The sequence below is a fragment of the Scardinius erythrophthalmus genome (assembly GCF_964197995.2).
Source record: "Scardinius erythrophthalmus genome assembly, chromosome: 19".
Lineage (NCBI taxonomy): Eukaryota > Metazoa > Chordata > Actinopteri > Cypriniformes > Leuciscidae > Scardinius > Scardinius erythrophthalmus.
In genome coordinates, this window is record NC_138239.1 from 2,554,256 (window position 1) to 2,571,458 (window position 17,203).

Genomic DNA, 17,203 nt, shown 5'->3' on the forward strand with positions numbered 1-17,203 from the left:
TTTGTCATAGTATAGTCAAAGTTACCGCAGTCATTGCATGTGCTGCACTTTAGACTTTATTTGTACCATTTTGTTTTATTGGTTTAGAATTTAAAAGATTATAAAGATATTGTTTGATAAGTGAGATCTCTGATTGTGGTCCTTGATAGCCAAAAAAAGTAGTGCTTAAAAAGCAAATTCATTTTACAGTATCAGTACGAGCCCTGTCGAGCATCGATGTTTTACACCAATAAGTGATACATTGACCATAATACATTTATTTTTGTCAAGATTACACATTAGTCACACAGAAATAAAGTGGTATTTACCATTATTTCACAAAAGAAAGAGGAAACGCGTACTTATTTAGACGCTTCTGTTTATTTGTGGTCACAGGATAGTATGTTTACTTCACGTTTAGAAAGAACGATCATTTATAAAAAAAAAAAAATCCATCAAAAATACGACAAAAATGAGGAGCTTTAGCACTCTCTCCAGTGACAGTTTCAGTCAGAGAAACAGAGGAAGCTCTTTAATTATAATTAAATAATTAATTTTCGATTTTAGGGGAAAATCGGGTCCATTGGAGACATTCAATAGATTTCTTCCCTGTAGGAAAATCTCACAGTAAAACTGGGAAAAGTTGTGAAAAATATGATAAACCAGATGAGAAGTGCATCTATGCATCATCTTTTTACTCTTTTAATTTTCCTTGCCTGATTATTTTAATTCCTTTCTGTGTAAAGCACTTTGAATTGCCGTAGTGTATGAAATGTGCTGTATAAATAAACTTGCCTTGCCTATAATATAACAACTATATCTTGATTTATCGTGAAATAAAATAAGATTTTGGTCATATCGCCCCTACATTTAAACGGCTTAAAAAAAACAAACACAAACATAATCTGTCATTAGAAGCCATTGTTTCAGTTCTGTTATTCTGGTTATTTCAGTCTCTAGTATATTATCACATTCAAAGTGCTTTTCTGAATAATTCACCGAGTCAGGAGTTGAAGAGGTCCGGTCGGTTGGGAACAGACATATAGAAGCCTTCATAATTCATGCATGCTTTATCATTGACAGGTGTTTGGTGTTGGCAACATCAGCCAACCCTCAGCAGCAGCAGCAACAGTTCAGCCTATAGTTGGTGACACTGAGGGTCACTATAGTCTTCCACTCAGTGAGAATAGCTCAGGCTTAAAACTGGGCCAGTACCCGAAAGACTATAGTGACACAGACAAGGGTCCTGTACAGGTAAACTCTCACCTGACTGCTAACGTTAGCATGCGGATCATGGGCGTCAGTAGATCTATCTGTCAATCATCTGCTTATCTTTCACTGTGGGTTTATTAGGATTTTTCTTGGTCATCTTCTCACAGATGGGTTTCTTTCCTGCTTTTGGATGATTATGAACGGGTGATTTGGATCTTTAAAGGGCCTGATCTCTTTATATGGTTGAGATATTTTCATTTGGTGTATTTTGATATTTTCTTTTGAATTTACTGTTTGAGTACCCGAATCGATATGTTTAGTATGCCAGTATAATTGTAGTAGGTTTTATTTAAATTTAAAGGAACTTGTTTAATTATTTATATTCTTCATTTTAATGTTTTTTTTTTTTTTTTTTTTTTTTTTTAAACTGATAATTAAAATAAAAATTAATAAAAAAAAAAATATATATATATATTAGCATAGCTGTTATTTTTAAATGAGAGAACGCTATGAAAGTTATAGTTGTAATTATTTGCACAATATTAATTGAAATATTTACAAAGTTTATTCTTTATTTGGGACAGATCTAGAAGTCAAATGTCACCTAAAAGTTTATGATATGATATGCAAGGCAAGTTTATTTATTTATTATTTAACACATTTCATACACCGTGGTAACAAAATAAGTAAAAAGAAAGGTAAGAAATAGACTTAAAAAATAAATTCTTAAATTTAAATAATGTATAAATCAAAGAAAAATAAGATAATAAATAATTATTTACTAGACAGTGTTATTAGTGTAAGGGTTATAATAAACATTTTTATAATATTTAATTACAATGTTTGCTCTAAGCAGTTCAGGGCAGATCTACAAGAGTTATTTTATATTTAAGTCAAATGTGAAATGTGCAACAAACTTGTTTTACAGATAAAGTGAAAATATCTCAACTTTTTTAATTCCACTTTAAAGCAGTGTGATGTAATATAAGTTTAATTATCTGGTTTCCTCCTCTGCAGATGCAGTCGATGACGGCGTTAACGCCTGGAGGCAGTCGGTGGGTTTCCCGCTGGGCCAGTTTGGCGGACACCTACTCAGTCTCGGGTCCTGCTTCAGGACTGGTTGAAACCCCAACACAGGCGGATCTTTCTACCGGAGGTTTGGAAATTTTGCTTGCTTTCTTCGCTTTTGTCTTTGCTATAGGGCTGCACGATATTAGAAAACTTGCATTGCGATATTTTTTTTTTTTCTGCGATATATATTGCGATTTCCCCAGATGATTTGAATTACTCTAATTGAAAATAATGAATAATTCTAGGATTGTTAGGGTAATTTTGTAGGGTGTTGCATCTGCATAGAAAATTATAAACAAATTACAAGCATAGATAAATACAATAGAAGAAAGATACAATTGAAAGAAGCAGTGCTTTGTGTTTTTCAGGTAAATCTAACAACATTCAGGTACAGAAATTTAATTAATTATCAAATGTAAATTAACTCTTCACTGCATACATGAAATCTAACTAACTACAGGGTTTCCGCGGGGTCTTAAAAAGTCTAAAATTCTGAACTTTAAATTTAAGGCCTTAAAAAGTCTTAAAATGTAAATTTTATAAATGTCAATAATTTATCTTTTTTGACTCATTCTTTTTATAAAAAAAAAATATTTAAAGGCTGAAATATGAGGTTTATCTTTGTATAAAACTTTTTTTGTCAAAACTTTATTTGAACTTGTACATGTTAGTAGATAACATGTTGCAAGACACTCTTTTAAAATCTGGCCATCATTTTTTATGTTCATGGTATTTTAATGTTCACGTAAACAAAAAGTGCATATTGATGCTAATCAATTTGTTATTTGCTGTTGTTCGACATAAAACTTGTTGAATTGAGTTCATTCTGTAGTATTAGTACTTTTTGAACAGGATTCTGTGATAACGTGATAATTTGTCACTTTAATCATCTCATCATTTCCTCTCTAGTTATGATCAACTATGATCAACTAAAATCAGCAATAATTGTGTTTTTACAGTATAATATGCAAAAGTACAATTTTCTATAAAAAAAAATCTACCTCTCCCTCTCTCTCACACACACACACACACACACACACACACACACACACACACACACACACACACACACATCAGATAATCCTAGATAGATAGATAGATAGATAGATAGATAGATAGATAGATAGATAGATAGATAGATAGATAGATAGATAGATAGATAGATAGATAGATAGATAGATAGATAGATAGATAGATACTTTAATGATCCCGAGGTAACTATCTATCTAACTTGGATAATGCGTCGTGTACAGTAGGTCTTAAATTTCAATCTTTATGGTCTTAAAATGTCTTAAAAAGGTCTTAAATTTGACTTACTGAAACCTGCAGAAACCCTGTAACCAGAGCCATACAGAGAAAGAGTTGCGACACTCTTTGATGTCGCCGCTATGGCTGTCATGTGGTTCATGTAAGCCCCAATAGTTCCAAAACACACGCTGGCTGTCATGTTCTTCTATGGGACAGACAGCAGCGATTGCATTATTGAACGGTAAATATAAAATAAAACCCACACTCAAGTACTTTTTCAGCTGTTATTGCATTATTGCATTTTGTTAATGTCAGTTTTGCATTTGGAGACAAGTTTTAGGCTATATTTTTGGAGGGAAAAGCTTAGTGTTCATGTTCGCATGGTAGTAGCACTGGCTTTAGCGGCTCTAACTTAACTTTTTCATATCATTCATCTGATGATGGACGTCTCATGATATTTATTTTAGCACAACTGGGCTGTATTAGGCTATTGATTCCCGTGATTTTGCTTATAAATTTTGATTCAGCCATTAGCCTACCTTCGTGATCACGCAAAGAGGTCTGCCGTGGCGGTCCGTTCAGAATTCGCTTAGAAGCTAGCTCACTTCTTCTGATGAAAGTGGCCACCCCAGGACCACAACGTGAAACATTATCATGTTAAGACTAAGAATATTATTTTAATATTAAGCCATACACATTATCAAAACTATAACAGATTAAAAACGAATTTAAGCATTGCTGATACAAATGAAGGTTTTCAAATAAAATATTTTTATTAAACAATGACAGACAACAAAAATGTGTGCTTGTGTGAGTGTGTGTGAACAAGAAAAACAAAAACCAGGTGCAGGTGATCCATGAAACAGACAGGACTGGTGATGGCCATAACAATCCTAGAGGTCCAGCATTGTTCTCACAAGCCGCTTCACTCAAGACAATAAAACATAATGAAAAGTTAGTATATCCCAAAAAATTTAATTAAATAAAAGTTGCTATAAAGGTGGCAGCGATTCATTACCGAACTCTTAGCTGACGAAGTCGCGCTAGCTAGCAGGCAGTGCTTGAAAATTGGTTGAAACAACCAACATAAAATATAAATAATTACGCTGTGCATATACAAATGAAGACCAGTATAAGCATCGCAAAGGGCCTCTGATACAAAATAGACAGTTGACAATTCAAAAGAGGTCGATATTTCAACAACTTACCTCTGGAACAACTCGACGCGCAGCAATGTAAGTGAATGGTGTCCAACGCCCAAATGACAGTGTTTGGAACTATTCCGATCTTCAAATCCCGGAAGTGGGCGGTTAAAAGCGCCGCCATTATCTACAACGGAGGTCTATGGGAGTGTCGCAACTCTTTCTCTCTATGGCTCTGCCTGTAACTAACTAACTTGTACAATTAAAGCTGCAGTCCGTAGCTTTTTTGGGTTAAAAATTATCAAAAATAAATTTGAGCAAGTACATAACCATCCAGTGTTCAACACTCTCTGCTTGCCTTAGCTCGATTCAACATGGTAAGCTTGTAATAATGTTTTTAACTCCAGAGGAACTGGTGGATTTCTGCGGGAAATTCGAGCATGTCTTGCGTCATTACGTCACATCTGTCCACATAAAGAAGAGTCTCGGCTAGTCGGCTATATTGCGTATGAGTATGTTTGAGGTGTAGATTTATAGCCTTTTCTCGCAGCACTTGATATGATTAAACTTATCAATTTGATGGCGGAACAGAAAGGTTCAAACGACAATCACCAGGAGGTTCACCCGCTGTAAAACGCGAAAGACTTCGGAGAAAAAAAGAGACCTCAACCGGCCCATGCTAAAACAAGGATAATATCGGAAAGGCATTAAATGTAGTCACGCAATGCAGATGTTGTTAACATTAACAATTTGAGAACAAATGTATAATTTGCAGGGTTTGACGTGATATGATGAGCGATCGTTAGATTTAATCAACGCGATTTAGGCTACTGCAATGCTTTTTTCCCCTTAGTTGGTCAGAACAAAAGTGGATCTTTACTTGTTCAGACGACATTTTTCGGTGTAAATTCTTATATTGGTCATACTTCCATAATGTAGAATCTGTGATTGGGAATGCCAGGATCCACACCAGCGCGCTGATTGACAGCCGCACATTCTCCTCAAAACATCGGATTCATCCGCGCTGTGCCGTGCCGAGGCACAACGCACGTAAAGTTGATAATTCCGCGAATAACTGCAATTACAGATTTCGAACAGAGATGGCGACAAAGAGGAAAAACTGCGGACTGCAGCTTTAATTAATAAATTAATACAATTTATCTTTGTTAAAGCTACAAAAATAATTTTCTCTTTCTCTTTTGTTGTTTGATCACCATTGGTGACAAACAGCGGCGGATATATTTGGCTACTGTCCCTTTAAGACAAATGCATGGACCTAATATAAATGACACGCATCTATTTTCTTTCTTAATTGTTTACAACATATATAACCGACTGTGTTTACGAGGATACTCGCAGAGATGGGCATTTTAACTTCACTTTACGTGCACATGTCCGTTAAAGCTCAAAAGAAAGAATTCAGCGTGTGTGTGAACAGAAAACAGCGCGCGAGTCCGCTTGCGCTTGATGCCTGACTCGACTTAAAAACGAATGCAAATGATTCTTTCACTCTATGATGGTTAAACTTTGCAAATAATCTGCAAATCACATGAAAAACGAAATATCGTGCAGCCCTACTTTGCTATCTTATTTCATTCTTTAAGCTGGTGAAAGGATCATCCACCAAGTTATGCTTAACCGAATTGCTAACTCCTCGGAAACAGGTCATAGCAGCAGATCAAGACGAGTTCTGCCTCCGGTTCCTTTGAAGGAGAAGATCGAGACGCCACCGCCCGCTATACACATCCAGCCTGACTCGTACCTGTCCGGTTTGGAGAAGAGTTCGCAAGTCCAGAAGCAAAAGTGGGATCCACAGAAACTAAGAGTCCAAGATGATCTGGATCCAGACAGCTTGAGTGATGCCAGCAAGTCCGATGATGGATCAGTGGTCGAGCAAAGCAGGACGACTCCTGACACAACTTACAAGACGTGGAACCGGTCTTCAAATACGCAACCCAATCAAGAAGAGACGCCTCCCAAATTCTCCACCGCTACTTTAACGCGTCAGCATGGGACGCTTACCAAGCCATCCAACATTGATCACCCAAGCAAGGACGACTCTCTTGGTGCGGACAGTTCAGTGTCTATTGTCAGACAAGAAAGTTACACCAAAGTAAGGGCTAGCGATGACATCCAGTTGTCCAGATTGCCTCAGATATCTAGTCAACCCTTAGGCAAAGATGCTTTTAAAGGCCTAAGCAATCAAGACACTCAGTCGTACCTCAAAGACACTGAGGATGTTTTAGCTTCTCTGGAAGCCAAGCTTCTGGAACAGCAAGAAAACAACGGGCGCTCCCATCTGGAGGACTCCTTCTCGGAAGAATCGGACACTTCCAGTACAATCAGTGGCAAACACGCTTTGGTTTCTGTTCCTAAGAAGCCCGTAGTCCTCAGAGGACTTCTAATAGGTACCGGACAGTATTCAAGAGAACCTAAGACTTCCGATGATCCATCGTCCGGGATAAAGGACAGTGATGGCAAGAGTTTTCAGCGCCGTCGTAATCTTAGTTCTCACGACTTTGCGCCAGAACGTCAAAGTCCCGCCGCAAGACGTGACGTCGTTTCCGACCAGGAATCGAATTCCCTACCTTACAAAAAGTACACCATTCCTCTTCAGAAGGAAGGTACGAGCAAATCCAAAGGTACGGTGCAACAAACTCTAGCCCGTTCCAATAGCCTCTCCGCTCCGAGAGCCACGAGAGCTTCGATGCTTCGCCGTTCCCGCTTGGGCGACGCCTCCGACAACGAAGGCACCGAAACCGACCGAACGTCTCAGAACTCCGACGTCAATCCCTCGGGGAACACCCGAGGCGCTCAGGAAAGCAAGAAACTCTCAAGATTGGATATTTTAGCTTTGCCTAGGAAAAGAACTGGCTCTTTCAACACTCCCAGTGACACGGAGTCTTCCGCAGGCCGAACGGGATTTTCAAACCGAAGCACGGAGTCGGGAAGCTCCGTGAGGAAAGCGTCAGTGGCGGATCCCAAGGCTCTTCTAAGGAAGGTTTCGAACGCCATGAACAGGCAGCCGATCGTTCGCGGGCGCTCGAGCAGTGCCAAATACGCCAGCAGCACTGCTAGTGAGTATCATGCTTCAGAATGGCTCATGTGTTTGCTTATTTCATTGAGAGATTTGCCTAAACATTGGTCAATGCAAGGTAAACGTTTTTAACCCTCTGGTGCTCTAAAATTTTACACATTTTTCTTTTTCTTCATCGGAATGGTACGAAATTGGGAAAAGTTTTGGTACTTGCTATTTTAACACACACAAAAAAAACATGGACATGATTTGAAAAGGTTAAATGGTACTGAAAAAAAAAAGTCACATTTGTGCTCACGGTTAAAATGAGCGCATTGGAAATTAACAAATTTCATCTAGTGGGAACTTTTGGTACTGCGGCCAAACTAAATCAATATTTTTTTTTGGGATATCAGGCTCAAATTTTGAACACATGTTTAGATTTATGGCTTTGGTTTTCTCAGTTTTAGAGTATAACATGATTTTGAAAATATGTATTTCATATAAAAATTAAGTACTTTTGCACATTTTTCATAACAATAAACGTAAAATTCTGTAACTTTTTTTCAAGTTCACTTTTTAAAACTTTTTTCACTTCAGCAATAATCTGCCAAGTGTCGTCTTTGAAAAGAGATCAAACTTAAGTCAGTGCTCTAAAGCATTCAAGATTTAAGAGTTTAAATTGGAAATTTAATGTTCAGGTCTTTGCTCAAAAAATGAATAAATTAATTATAAATACAGCGTTAATATAATTTAGTACCATAAAATGGCTGTGCATCCATTTATCAGAGTGATGAGCTTCCGAAAAAACAAAAGCACAAGACTTTTCTGATGTGAAATTTTCACTTTTCCCTGAATGACTCTTCCAACGATCATTGACTTGATTTGTGCGCATTTGTTTGTATCGCACAATTGGGCCAATGACCGTCTTTAACTAACAAGTCTCCAATATTACAAATTTTTGAATTTGGAGACAACTAGATTACCATACTAAAAACTTAACCGGTATATTGTGAAAATCAATTGTTGTCATTTTTTTTTCCTAATGGGATTAACAATCTAGAGTCCATTTTGGCAATTGGTTGTTGGTTTTTCGGGTGTCTTATTCTGTCTTTTTCTACGTCTGCTTTTTTATTTTGGTTTCTATCCCATCCTCTGATGACTTGGTGTACCAAACACTCCCCATTCCCAATTCCCTGGGCCAAGGCTCCAGGAGGCGTCAGAAGGGTTCAGACTACGCCTCCACCTCAGAGGATGAGTACGAGTCTAACCTTAGCACGCCTAAACACAAACGCTCCCATCATTCAGGGGCCCAGCAGAACCCCAGTCTCCATCCAGCTGGTCCGGTGCGAGCCGTACCCCGTTCCAGAGACTCCGAGGGGGACGGACACGAGAGCGACGCCTTCCAGAACTGGACGTCTCATAGCGCCGAGATTGCCAGGTGAGGAAGGATCGAACATATAGGGCCCTATCAGAGGTCGCGTTACACCGTGTCCTAACCAGACGCGATGCATACAAATCAATCAAAACCCACAGCCAATCAGAACAGCGTGTGGGCGGAGTCTCGCAGCACCAGAGAGTAATATTGACGCAATCGCAAGAAAATGGATAAGTAGCTACATAATCAAATTCACAAATATTACACCATTTAACACCAGTTTTTCGACTGGAATTTTGTACTGTCCCTATATAAATAAACTTATAAATCAATATAAATAAAATAATCCAGTCATAAAAATGAAATTTGGCTAATTTTGGATGAATAAATCAAAAGCAGGGCTGTACGTAATTCGAACTTTCTGGAAAAGTTCACTCTAACCACCTTCGAACTGTATACTTGGATAACCTGACATCTCTCGAGACTCCCCTGCTAGTTCACTATTAATGATATGCTAAACCCTGCCCACACGTGACATGATTGGTTACAAGGTAGTTTGTGACGTCAGAAACACCAGCGATTTCAAAGCGTGTGTTTGAGACTGTCTTTGGTTCACTGCAGTTTTAAGGAGAAAATACTCAGCAATGCTGTCGACTTATGAATTTACACATGGTTTATCTTTAAAGCATATTAAAAACACTATAGACATATAAACACTAAAAGCTGGATTTTCACCACAGGGGGACTTTAAACTTTTAATAAATTGTTGTTAAACTGTATACATCTCATGATTTAAATTAATTAGACATGGTTTTTGATTACTAAAATTTAAAATGACTATTAGAATGGTAAACACCTGAATATCCACAATTCACAATCCCTCTGTTTTAATAATAGTTGGAGAATGTTTAAACCACATTTTGATTGACTTAATCTCACGTTGAGCTTTCAGAGCTGTAGTGCCATGCTGAGCTTGAATGTGTGTGTTTTGGTTTGGTTTTCCCCTGACTTAGACATGCATTGACTGTACCCAGTGTAGATGTCGTTCATTACAATGGGAATCATCATAAGTGTAGACCTAGGTAAATTCTTCATGCATTCCAGTTGTATTTGTCAGTAAATAAGTTACATAATTGCACACGTTACATCTTTGAGAAATTACTTATAGTGTGAATTCAAATTATGCATTAAAGGATTAGTTCACCTCAAAATGAAAATGTCCTGATAATTTACTCACCCCAGTGCCATCCAAGATGTCCATGTCTTTCTTTCTTCAGTGGAAAAGAAATTTAGTTTTTTGAGGAAAACATTTCAGGATTTTTCTCCACACAATGGACTTCAATGGCAACCAGAATGTTGAAGTTCAAATCATTGCCGTTTCAAAGGGCTCTGAAGTGTTTCAAAGGGCTCTGCACGATCCCAGTTGAGAAATAAGGGTCTTATCCAGCGAAACGATCGGCCATTTAAAAAAAAAAAAAAAAATGTATATACTTTTTAACCACAATTGTTCGTCTTGTGCTGGTCTGCGTCATCACGTTGGAAAGGTCACGAGTCACGTCATCTTTCTAAGTTATTTGTCTGTGTACTCCGGTTCAGAAAGGTAGAGAAGGGCAAAAATTCCATCTCATTTTCTCTTCCAACTTCAAAATCGTCCGACATCTTTGTTTTAATTTATTATTATTTTTATTTTTATTTTTTTTGTGACCTTTCCAATGTGATGACGTAATACGTGGCGTGTCGCAGACCAGCACAAGATGAACAATTGTGGTTAAAAAGTGTGTGTGTATATATATAATTTTTTTTTTTTTTTTTTTTTTTTTTTTGAAAATGGCCGATCGTTTCGCTGGATAAGACCCTTATTTCTCAACTGGGATCGTGCAGAGCCCTTTGAAACACTTCAGAGCCCCCTTTGAAACACTTCAGAGCCCTTTGAAACACTTCAGAGCCCTTTGAAACGGCATTGATTTGAACTTCAACATTCTGGTTGCCATTGAAGTCCATTGTGTGTAGAAAAATCCTGAAATGTTTTCCTCAAAATACTTAATTTATTTTCCACTGAAGAAAGAAAGACATTGACATCTTGGATTGCACTGGGGTGAGTAAATTATCAGGAAATTTTCATTTTGAGGTGAACTAATCCTTAAATTCCAAAAAAAAAGAAAGAAAGAAAAACATTACCTGTACTACTGCATTGCCCCTAACTTTTTTAAATAATTGTTTTGATGTCAAATTGCCTCTCTAAAAATGTAATTTTAATGCATGTTCTTTGCTAGATTGAGTCAGGACCTGGCCAAAGATTTGGCTATTCTGGCCCAAGAGATTCATGATGTTGCTGGAGATACAGAAGCTCAGAGTGTTTCTACAGACAAGATGGGACCCGCCGTATCTGCCCACGAGGAGGTACTGTTCCTGCGCTTGTCTGATCAAAAATACAGAAATAATGAAATATTATTATGATTTTAGAATAACTGTTTTCTATGTGAATATAGTAAAGTGTAATTTATTCCTGTGATCAAAGCTGAATTTTCAGCATCATTACTCCAGTCTTCAGTGTCACATGATCCTTCAGAAATCACTCTAATATGAGGATCTGATGCTCAATAAACATTTATGATTATTATCAGTGTTGAAAATGATAAATGTTTTTTTAGGATTCTTTGATGAATTGAAAGTTCTTTTTTTATCAATTTAATGCATCCTTGCTGAATAAAAATACTCGCTTCTTTCAAAAATCATATCTGACCTCAAACTGTTGATTGGTTGTGTATAGTTACAAACTTATCGTATACATCTAAAACGGCTGATGTTTTCTTGTGTTTTATGTACATGGTTTTGCCTGAAAAGGTTTTGGATTTATTTATTTTTTTATCATATGTTAATTTAAAAAAATCTTGTTTAATGACTTGCTCTTTTTGTCTGCTTGGTTTTTATTGTATTTATATGATATTTGTATTTGTGTAATTGAATTTTTGCCATGAAAATAGCTTTGAATGCTAAATAAAACACTCTGAATCTGATGTACTGTAAGGTTTCTCTCTCTTATGAAGGCCGTCTCGTGTATTATCCACATTCACACATCACTACACTTTTTCAGTTGCGGCTCCAGATTCCCGAAGCCAGTGTGAGTTCCCAGAAGGAGTCTCCAGGTGCAGCGCCGGTGTGTGACGAGCCCTATGGACCGATTGCGGGGCCAGACGAGGTATCAGTGCGTCTCTTCAGCTGACGGTTCGGGGTTGTTCACAAACTCCTGTCAGTAAACCTGTAAACCTCGTTCCTCTCCTGTCAGGTTACGCTGAACGACGTGATGCTGAATCCGGTGTCCCAGCTGTCTCTGGCCATCCGCGAGAACACTGAACAACTGACAGAGAAAATCAAGTGAGTTGTTTGCTTTTCACAAGATGCTTTTCGTGTAGTTTTTGTTCATGTACTATGAAAGGCCCTTTCACACCGGACGCGAAACGAAAAAGTGAATAGTTCGCGTCAAAACCATTCACATCAGCCACAGCGCGAATTTGCGACGTCTGTGACGTTCAGAGAGCTTCAACATTACAAAACTTTCACGCCGACAGCTGAGAAAACATGGACACTCCATCATCATCATCATCATCATCATCATCATCCAGTGAAGACGAGCTTTTCATTTTCTTTAAAAGACATAAAAGAAGGTTTTGGCTGCACACAATCTTACAGAACAGAGAGTCTGAAGGGGAGTATGCTAATGGATAATGTCCACTTTTAGTGTCCTTTTCCTCTCTCCTTTTTCCCACACAGGTGTCCCTGAGGTTTCTCCACAGTTTTTTTGCATCTTCAACTAAACAGTGCGTTTTGTAATGTCAATACACATTACATGTAACACACTAGTAACAAGTCAAAATTATTCGACTAGAAACAGGGTTCGTACAAGGTACTTAAAGTACTTGAATTTGACTTTTTGACATTTAAGTCATGGAAAACGCTTGAAAACAGACATATTTATGAGGAGGTACTTAAAAAGTGCTTTACTTTTTTCGAAAAAACAAAAAAAATACAATATTTTCACGCAAAATTAATACTGTAGCCTGTCTGATAATACGAAGTACGGCAACATTATAATATACATTATTATTTATTGAATAATAATAGCCATTATAAACTTTGTATTTAATATATATTATTAAATACGTTGTAAGTTATGTTTCGGATACCTTATATCTGTCATTTTAGTTTTAAAAATCCTTAAAACATACTTAAGATAGTGTTTGATAAGTGAGATCTCAGATAGCATCAGCATTTTCGCCGCAGCACGTTCGCGTTCGGTGTGGAAGCGCTCATTACACAAACAGCTGATCAAAACATAAAACCATCGCCCGAATTATAAAATTGCATCCAGTGTGAAAGGACCTTTACCCTGTTTTTATATTTTCTTGTAGCTATTTAAAGGCTTATTTTTTCATTTTCACCTATTGTCATATTTCTTCAGGGTTTTGTTTCATAATAAGATGGATGTTTTGAGTGAAATGGAGGCGAAAATCAATGCGGCTGATGATTCTCCACCGCTGAAAACATCCAACAAGGCGAGTCTCTCTTTGTCTTTCCCTGAATAAATGTTACCAAGCACAGTCTGAACTTCACTGAACCAATTGTAATGTTGAAAAATTTAAAAATTTCATGTTTTATTTGGGTTTTTTAATAAAAAATCTGTCCATATGGTTTTTATAAAAAAAAAAAATATTTCAGCGTTAGTTTTATTATTTTAGTACTTCGTTTAACTAAACCAAAATGAGAAATACTGCCTGAAATTAAATCATTTTTAAATATAAAAACCTATAACATTGTTTATTAATTTATTTTATTTGAAAAATAAATCGATAAATAAATCTGTCTATATAGTTTTTATAAAAATAAGTATTTCAGCGTTAGTTTTATAGCACTTTGTTTAACTAAACAAATGAGAAATGCTGAAAATAGATTTTTATATTAAAAAAATTATTTATACTATAAAAAATAATAATTTTAACTTTTTTTTCTTTCAAGTAAATGAAAAAAGTTTTATTTTTAGTTAACAATAATGAATCTGGTTTATATCGTAAGTGTTTGGTAACACTTTACAATAAGGTCACATTTGTTAACATTAGTTCATGAATTAACTAACAGTGAGAAATAAATTTTTGCAGCATTTATTAACTATTGTAAGTGATAATATGTAAAATGTTTGTTAGTTCACAGTGCAGATATGACATTGGTTCTTAAAAAAACGTATTAGTAAATGTTGAGATTAACATTAATAAATGCTGTCGTCGTATTGTTCATTGCAAGTTCATGTTAACTAATGAAAACTTATTGTAAAGTTTGTAATTCTGAATAGTTGTTTGTAATAAATGTCATTGCTCTTGAGTCATTTTATCTCCTTGCTCGTCTTGTAGGAAATTGCATCAATTCTCAAAGAGCTGAGGAGAGTTCAGAAGCAGCTGGAAGGTCAGTCGATGCTCTTTCTGCTCTTCACCGTCATTTATACAGCGCTTACACAATATAGTGTTTCACAGCAGCTTTACAGTGATGATAGGAGATTACAGTTACAGATTGTTTTGGCTTTACAGCAGCTCTAGAATAAAGTTATTGTCCAGATAAAGTTAGTTTTAATGATTCACTTCCATTGCAAAGATTATTAGTTATTAACTTAGGGGCCGCTAACACGACACCGTTCTAACTGGAAACAGAAAAGCTTTAATGTGTTCTAGCCGTTCATTTGGACGATAATGATGATGTTCTTTTGAACTTTCTATTCACCATAGCATCATGAAATAAAAATGTAAAAAACTGTTTTCAAAATTGATAATAATCATAAATGTTTCTTGAGCATCAAATCCTCATATTAGAGTGATTTCTGAAGGATCATGTGACACTGAAGACTGGAGTAATGATGCTGAACATTCAGCTTTGATCACAGGAATAAATTACACTTTACTATATATTCACATAGAAAACATTGGAATAATACTTCACAATATTACTGGTTTTGTTTGTATTTTTAATCAAATAAATGCAGCCTTGGTGAGCAGAAGAGACTTTTTTAAAGGGGCATTTCACCCATTTGAACATTGTTTTTTATTTAAAGTTGGGTCATATATGTAGTCAAAATGTAAAATAAATTTTGAATTTGGTGCCTTTGTGACCAAGAAAAGACAAAAAATAACTTCAGGACGCATTTGTATGAAAGACAACAACTCCCACAATGCACCACATTGCACAGCTCCGCAAGCCACTCCCACTAATCCAGAAAGCGCATTTCTGCCTATAAGAGAAATCACTCTTCCGTCTACAAGGCTAGCTACTAACAGAGCTTGAAATTCATTTCACACAAAATGTCTAGTTAGTTGGCGAACTCATTAGTGCATTACTCCTCATTTGTATTTCTTTCGAAAAGGTGAATTATTGCATGGTACCTGGATGTTCAGTCAGAACATATGCGGTGCGAAACTAGGATAGTTCACAGTGTCCTCGTCTGATCCAGAGATTTCGTCCAGGAGAAATTGTCATCGTTGAAATTCTTTGCCGCAGACGGACTCTATCTCTGTGTTCGTAGTTGCATCTTACAGTCTATGAGTTGCATAGTGAGATCACCGGCGCCACCAGTCCGCCCTAACTCGAGCCAGTCCGGGCTCCTCGTCCGCGGCAGGCAGGTCTTCTGCCTCGGCTGCTCTTCGCTATAATGCGGCTTGTAAAGGTAGCCACAAACACCTGATTCAAGCATCAGACTTCCGAAATCCTCTTCCTCTGTATCATATTGAGCACTCTCCTCCGCTATTGTCATAACTGTACATCTGTCTCCACAGCGCCTGTTAGCTTAGCTTCAAACAAGATGGAGGATATTGCTTTCAGTTTCAGAGAGTAAAGTCCCACCCACTGATCTGTGATAGGTCTGTAGCGTGAGCGGGTCCCGCCCCCTGGATAGATGAGGAACGAGTGTCTGTAGTCTTAACAGAAATCCCCCCCTCTAACACTTCCTCCTACAATGACGCAAAATGACGATTTTTGCGTCATTGTAGGAGGAAGTGTAAGAGGTAAATAACGGATTTCTCCCGTATCAGGGGAAAATGAGAGAGTGTTGCACGACCATTCAATAGTATGACTGGGTTTCTAACAATGCAAAGCTTAATGCAAATGGGTGAAGTGTCCCTTTAAAAACATTAGAAATCTTACTGACCCCAAACTTTTGAACGGTAGTGTATATGTGCGCAGGTGTGTAGTCTTTCTTTACAAATTGACCTCAACAAATGACGTGTCTGGCCTTAAATTCATAATACAGAATTTCTTGTTGCTTCCGCGTATCTATGTGAACCGGAATCATTTTGTTTCATAAAATGTTTGGCATTACTCCTGAAATGAGCTTGAGATGGCGAGATAACTCGTGTCTCCTTCAGTCATCAACACCATCATAGATCCGCGAGGAAACCCGGATCTCAGCAGGACGTTTTCTTCGGCTGGGGTTCGCAGTTCCAGAGCCTCGTCCCGGGACTCGAGATCGGCACAGCGAGGAGGAGGACCGACGCCGAACACCCGACGCGCGTTCAGAAGCTCAGACCGGGAAGGGGCGCTGGTATGACCATCCCTGCGTGTGGATCATCACTCGTCACTTTGCTAATGAAGTCTAAATCCATGTAGGCTGTTCAGAATCACATGTGTAGACCGATCGCTGGTTTGGCACGAGCTCATCATGAAAACAATCTCAGGCATTTGAGAGAATATGATACGTTTAACATATATTTGCACATTTATATTTGCTCCAAACCAATTTCAACAGCTTGTGGCATTCATCATGCAATGATTGAGAAACCGCACAGATTATGGCATTACATGTAATAACTGTAAATACACTGTTAATGATTTTTTTGTGTGTGTTATTTTTTTTGATGGTTGTTATGGAAATATAAGGACAAGTAATTTACATGATTATTTAAATCTCTTTTTGTCTCTGTCGGACAGGGTATTTGTATATTAAAGATCATTAAAGAATTCAGATGTAACTGTTTTGTTCTTTTGTCATTATTTCCATGTTTTTCTGATTTTAGTCTGATCATAATGAGCTCATGATGTTGATCTACAGTACATTAATCTCAGATCAGTATAAACTGTTTATTAACCCTGACTAGTTATTTTAACTGGAGTTAAAAGCTCCTG

The 17,203-nt window shown here is 37.2% G+C and overlaps 1 protein-coding gene across 4 annotated transcripts in view; it reads left to right on the forward strand.

The window, feature by feature from the left end:
* Positions 1 to 17,047, forward strand: part of cep170ba (centrosomal protein 170Ba) — a 44,090-nt gene extending 27,043 nt beyond the window's left edge. For 2 of the 4 annotated variants that reach the window (XM_081347390.1, XM_081347391.1), the window contains exons 10-19: positions 1,063 to 1,233; positions 2,209 to 2,347; positions 6,317 to 7,729; positions 8,875 to 9,109; positions 11,320 to 11,446; positions 12,141 to 12,245; positions 12,333 to 12,421; positions 13,506 to 13,599; positions 14,449 to 14,500; positions 16,447 to 17,047. In XM_081347390.1, the coding sequence (XP_081203516.1) occupies positions 1,063 to 1,233; positions 2,209 to 2,347; positions 6,317 to 7,729; positions 8,875 to 9,109; positions 11,320 to 11,446; positions 12,141 to 12,245; positions 12,333 to 12,421; positions 13,506 to 13,599; positions 14,449 to 14,500; positions 16,447 to 16,628 (2,607 nt within the window). In that variant the 3' untranslated portion in view covers positions 16,629 to 17,047. The remainder of the gene's footprint in view (positions 1 to 1,062; positions 1,234 to 2,208; positions 2,348 to 6,316; positions 7,730 to 8,874; positions 9,110 to 11,319; positions 11,447 to 12,140; positions 12,246 to 12,332; positions 12,422 to 13,505; positions 13,600 to 14,448; positions 14,501 to 16,446) is intronic. The other 2 variants (XM_081347392.1, XM_081347393.1) reach the window with 1 other exon arrangement.
* Positions 17,048 to 17,203: the final 156 nt, after the last annotated feature.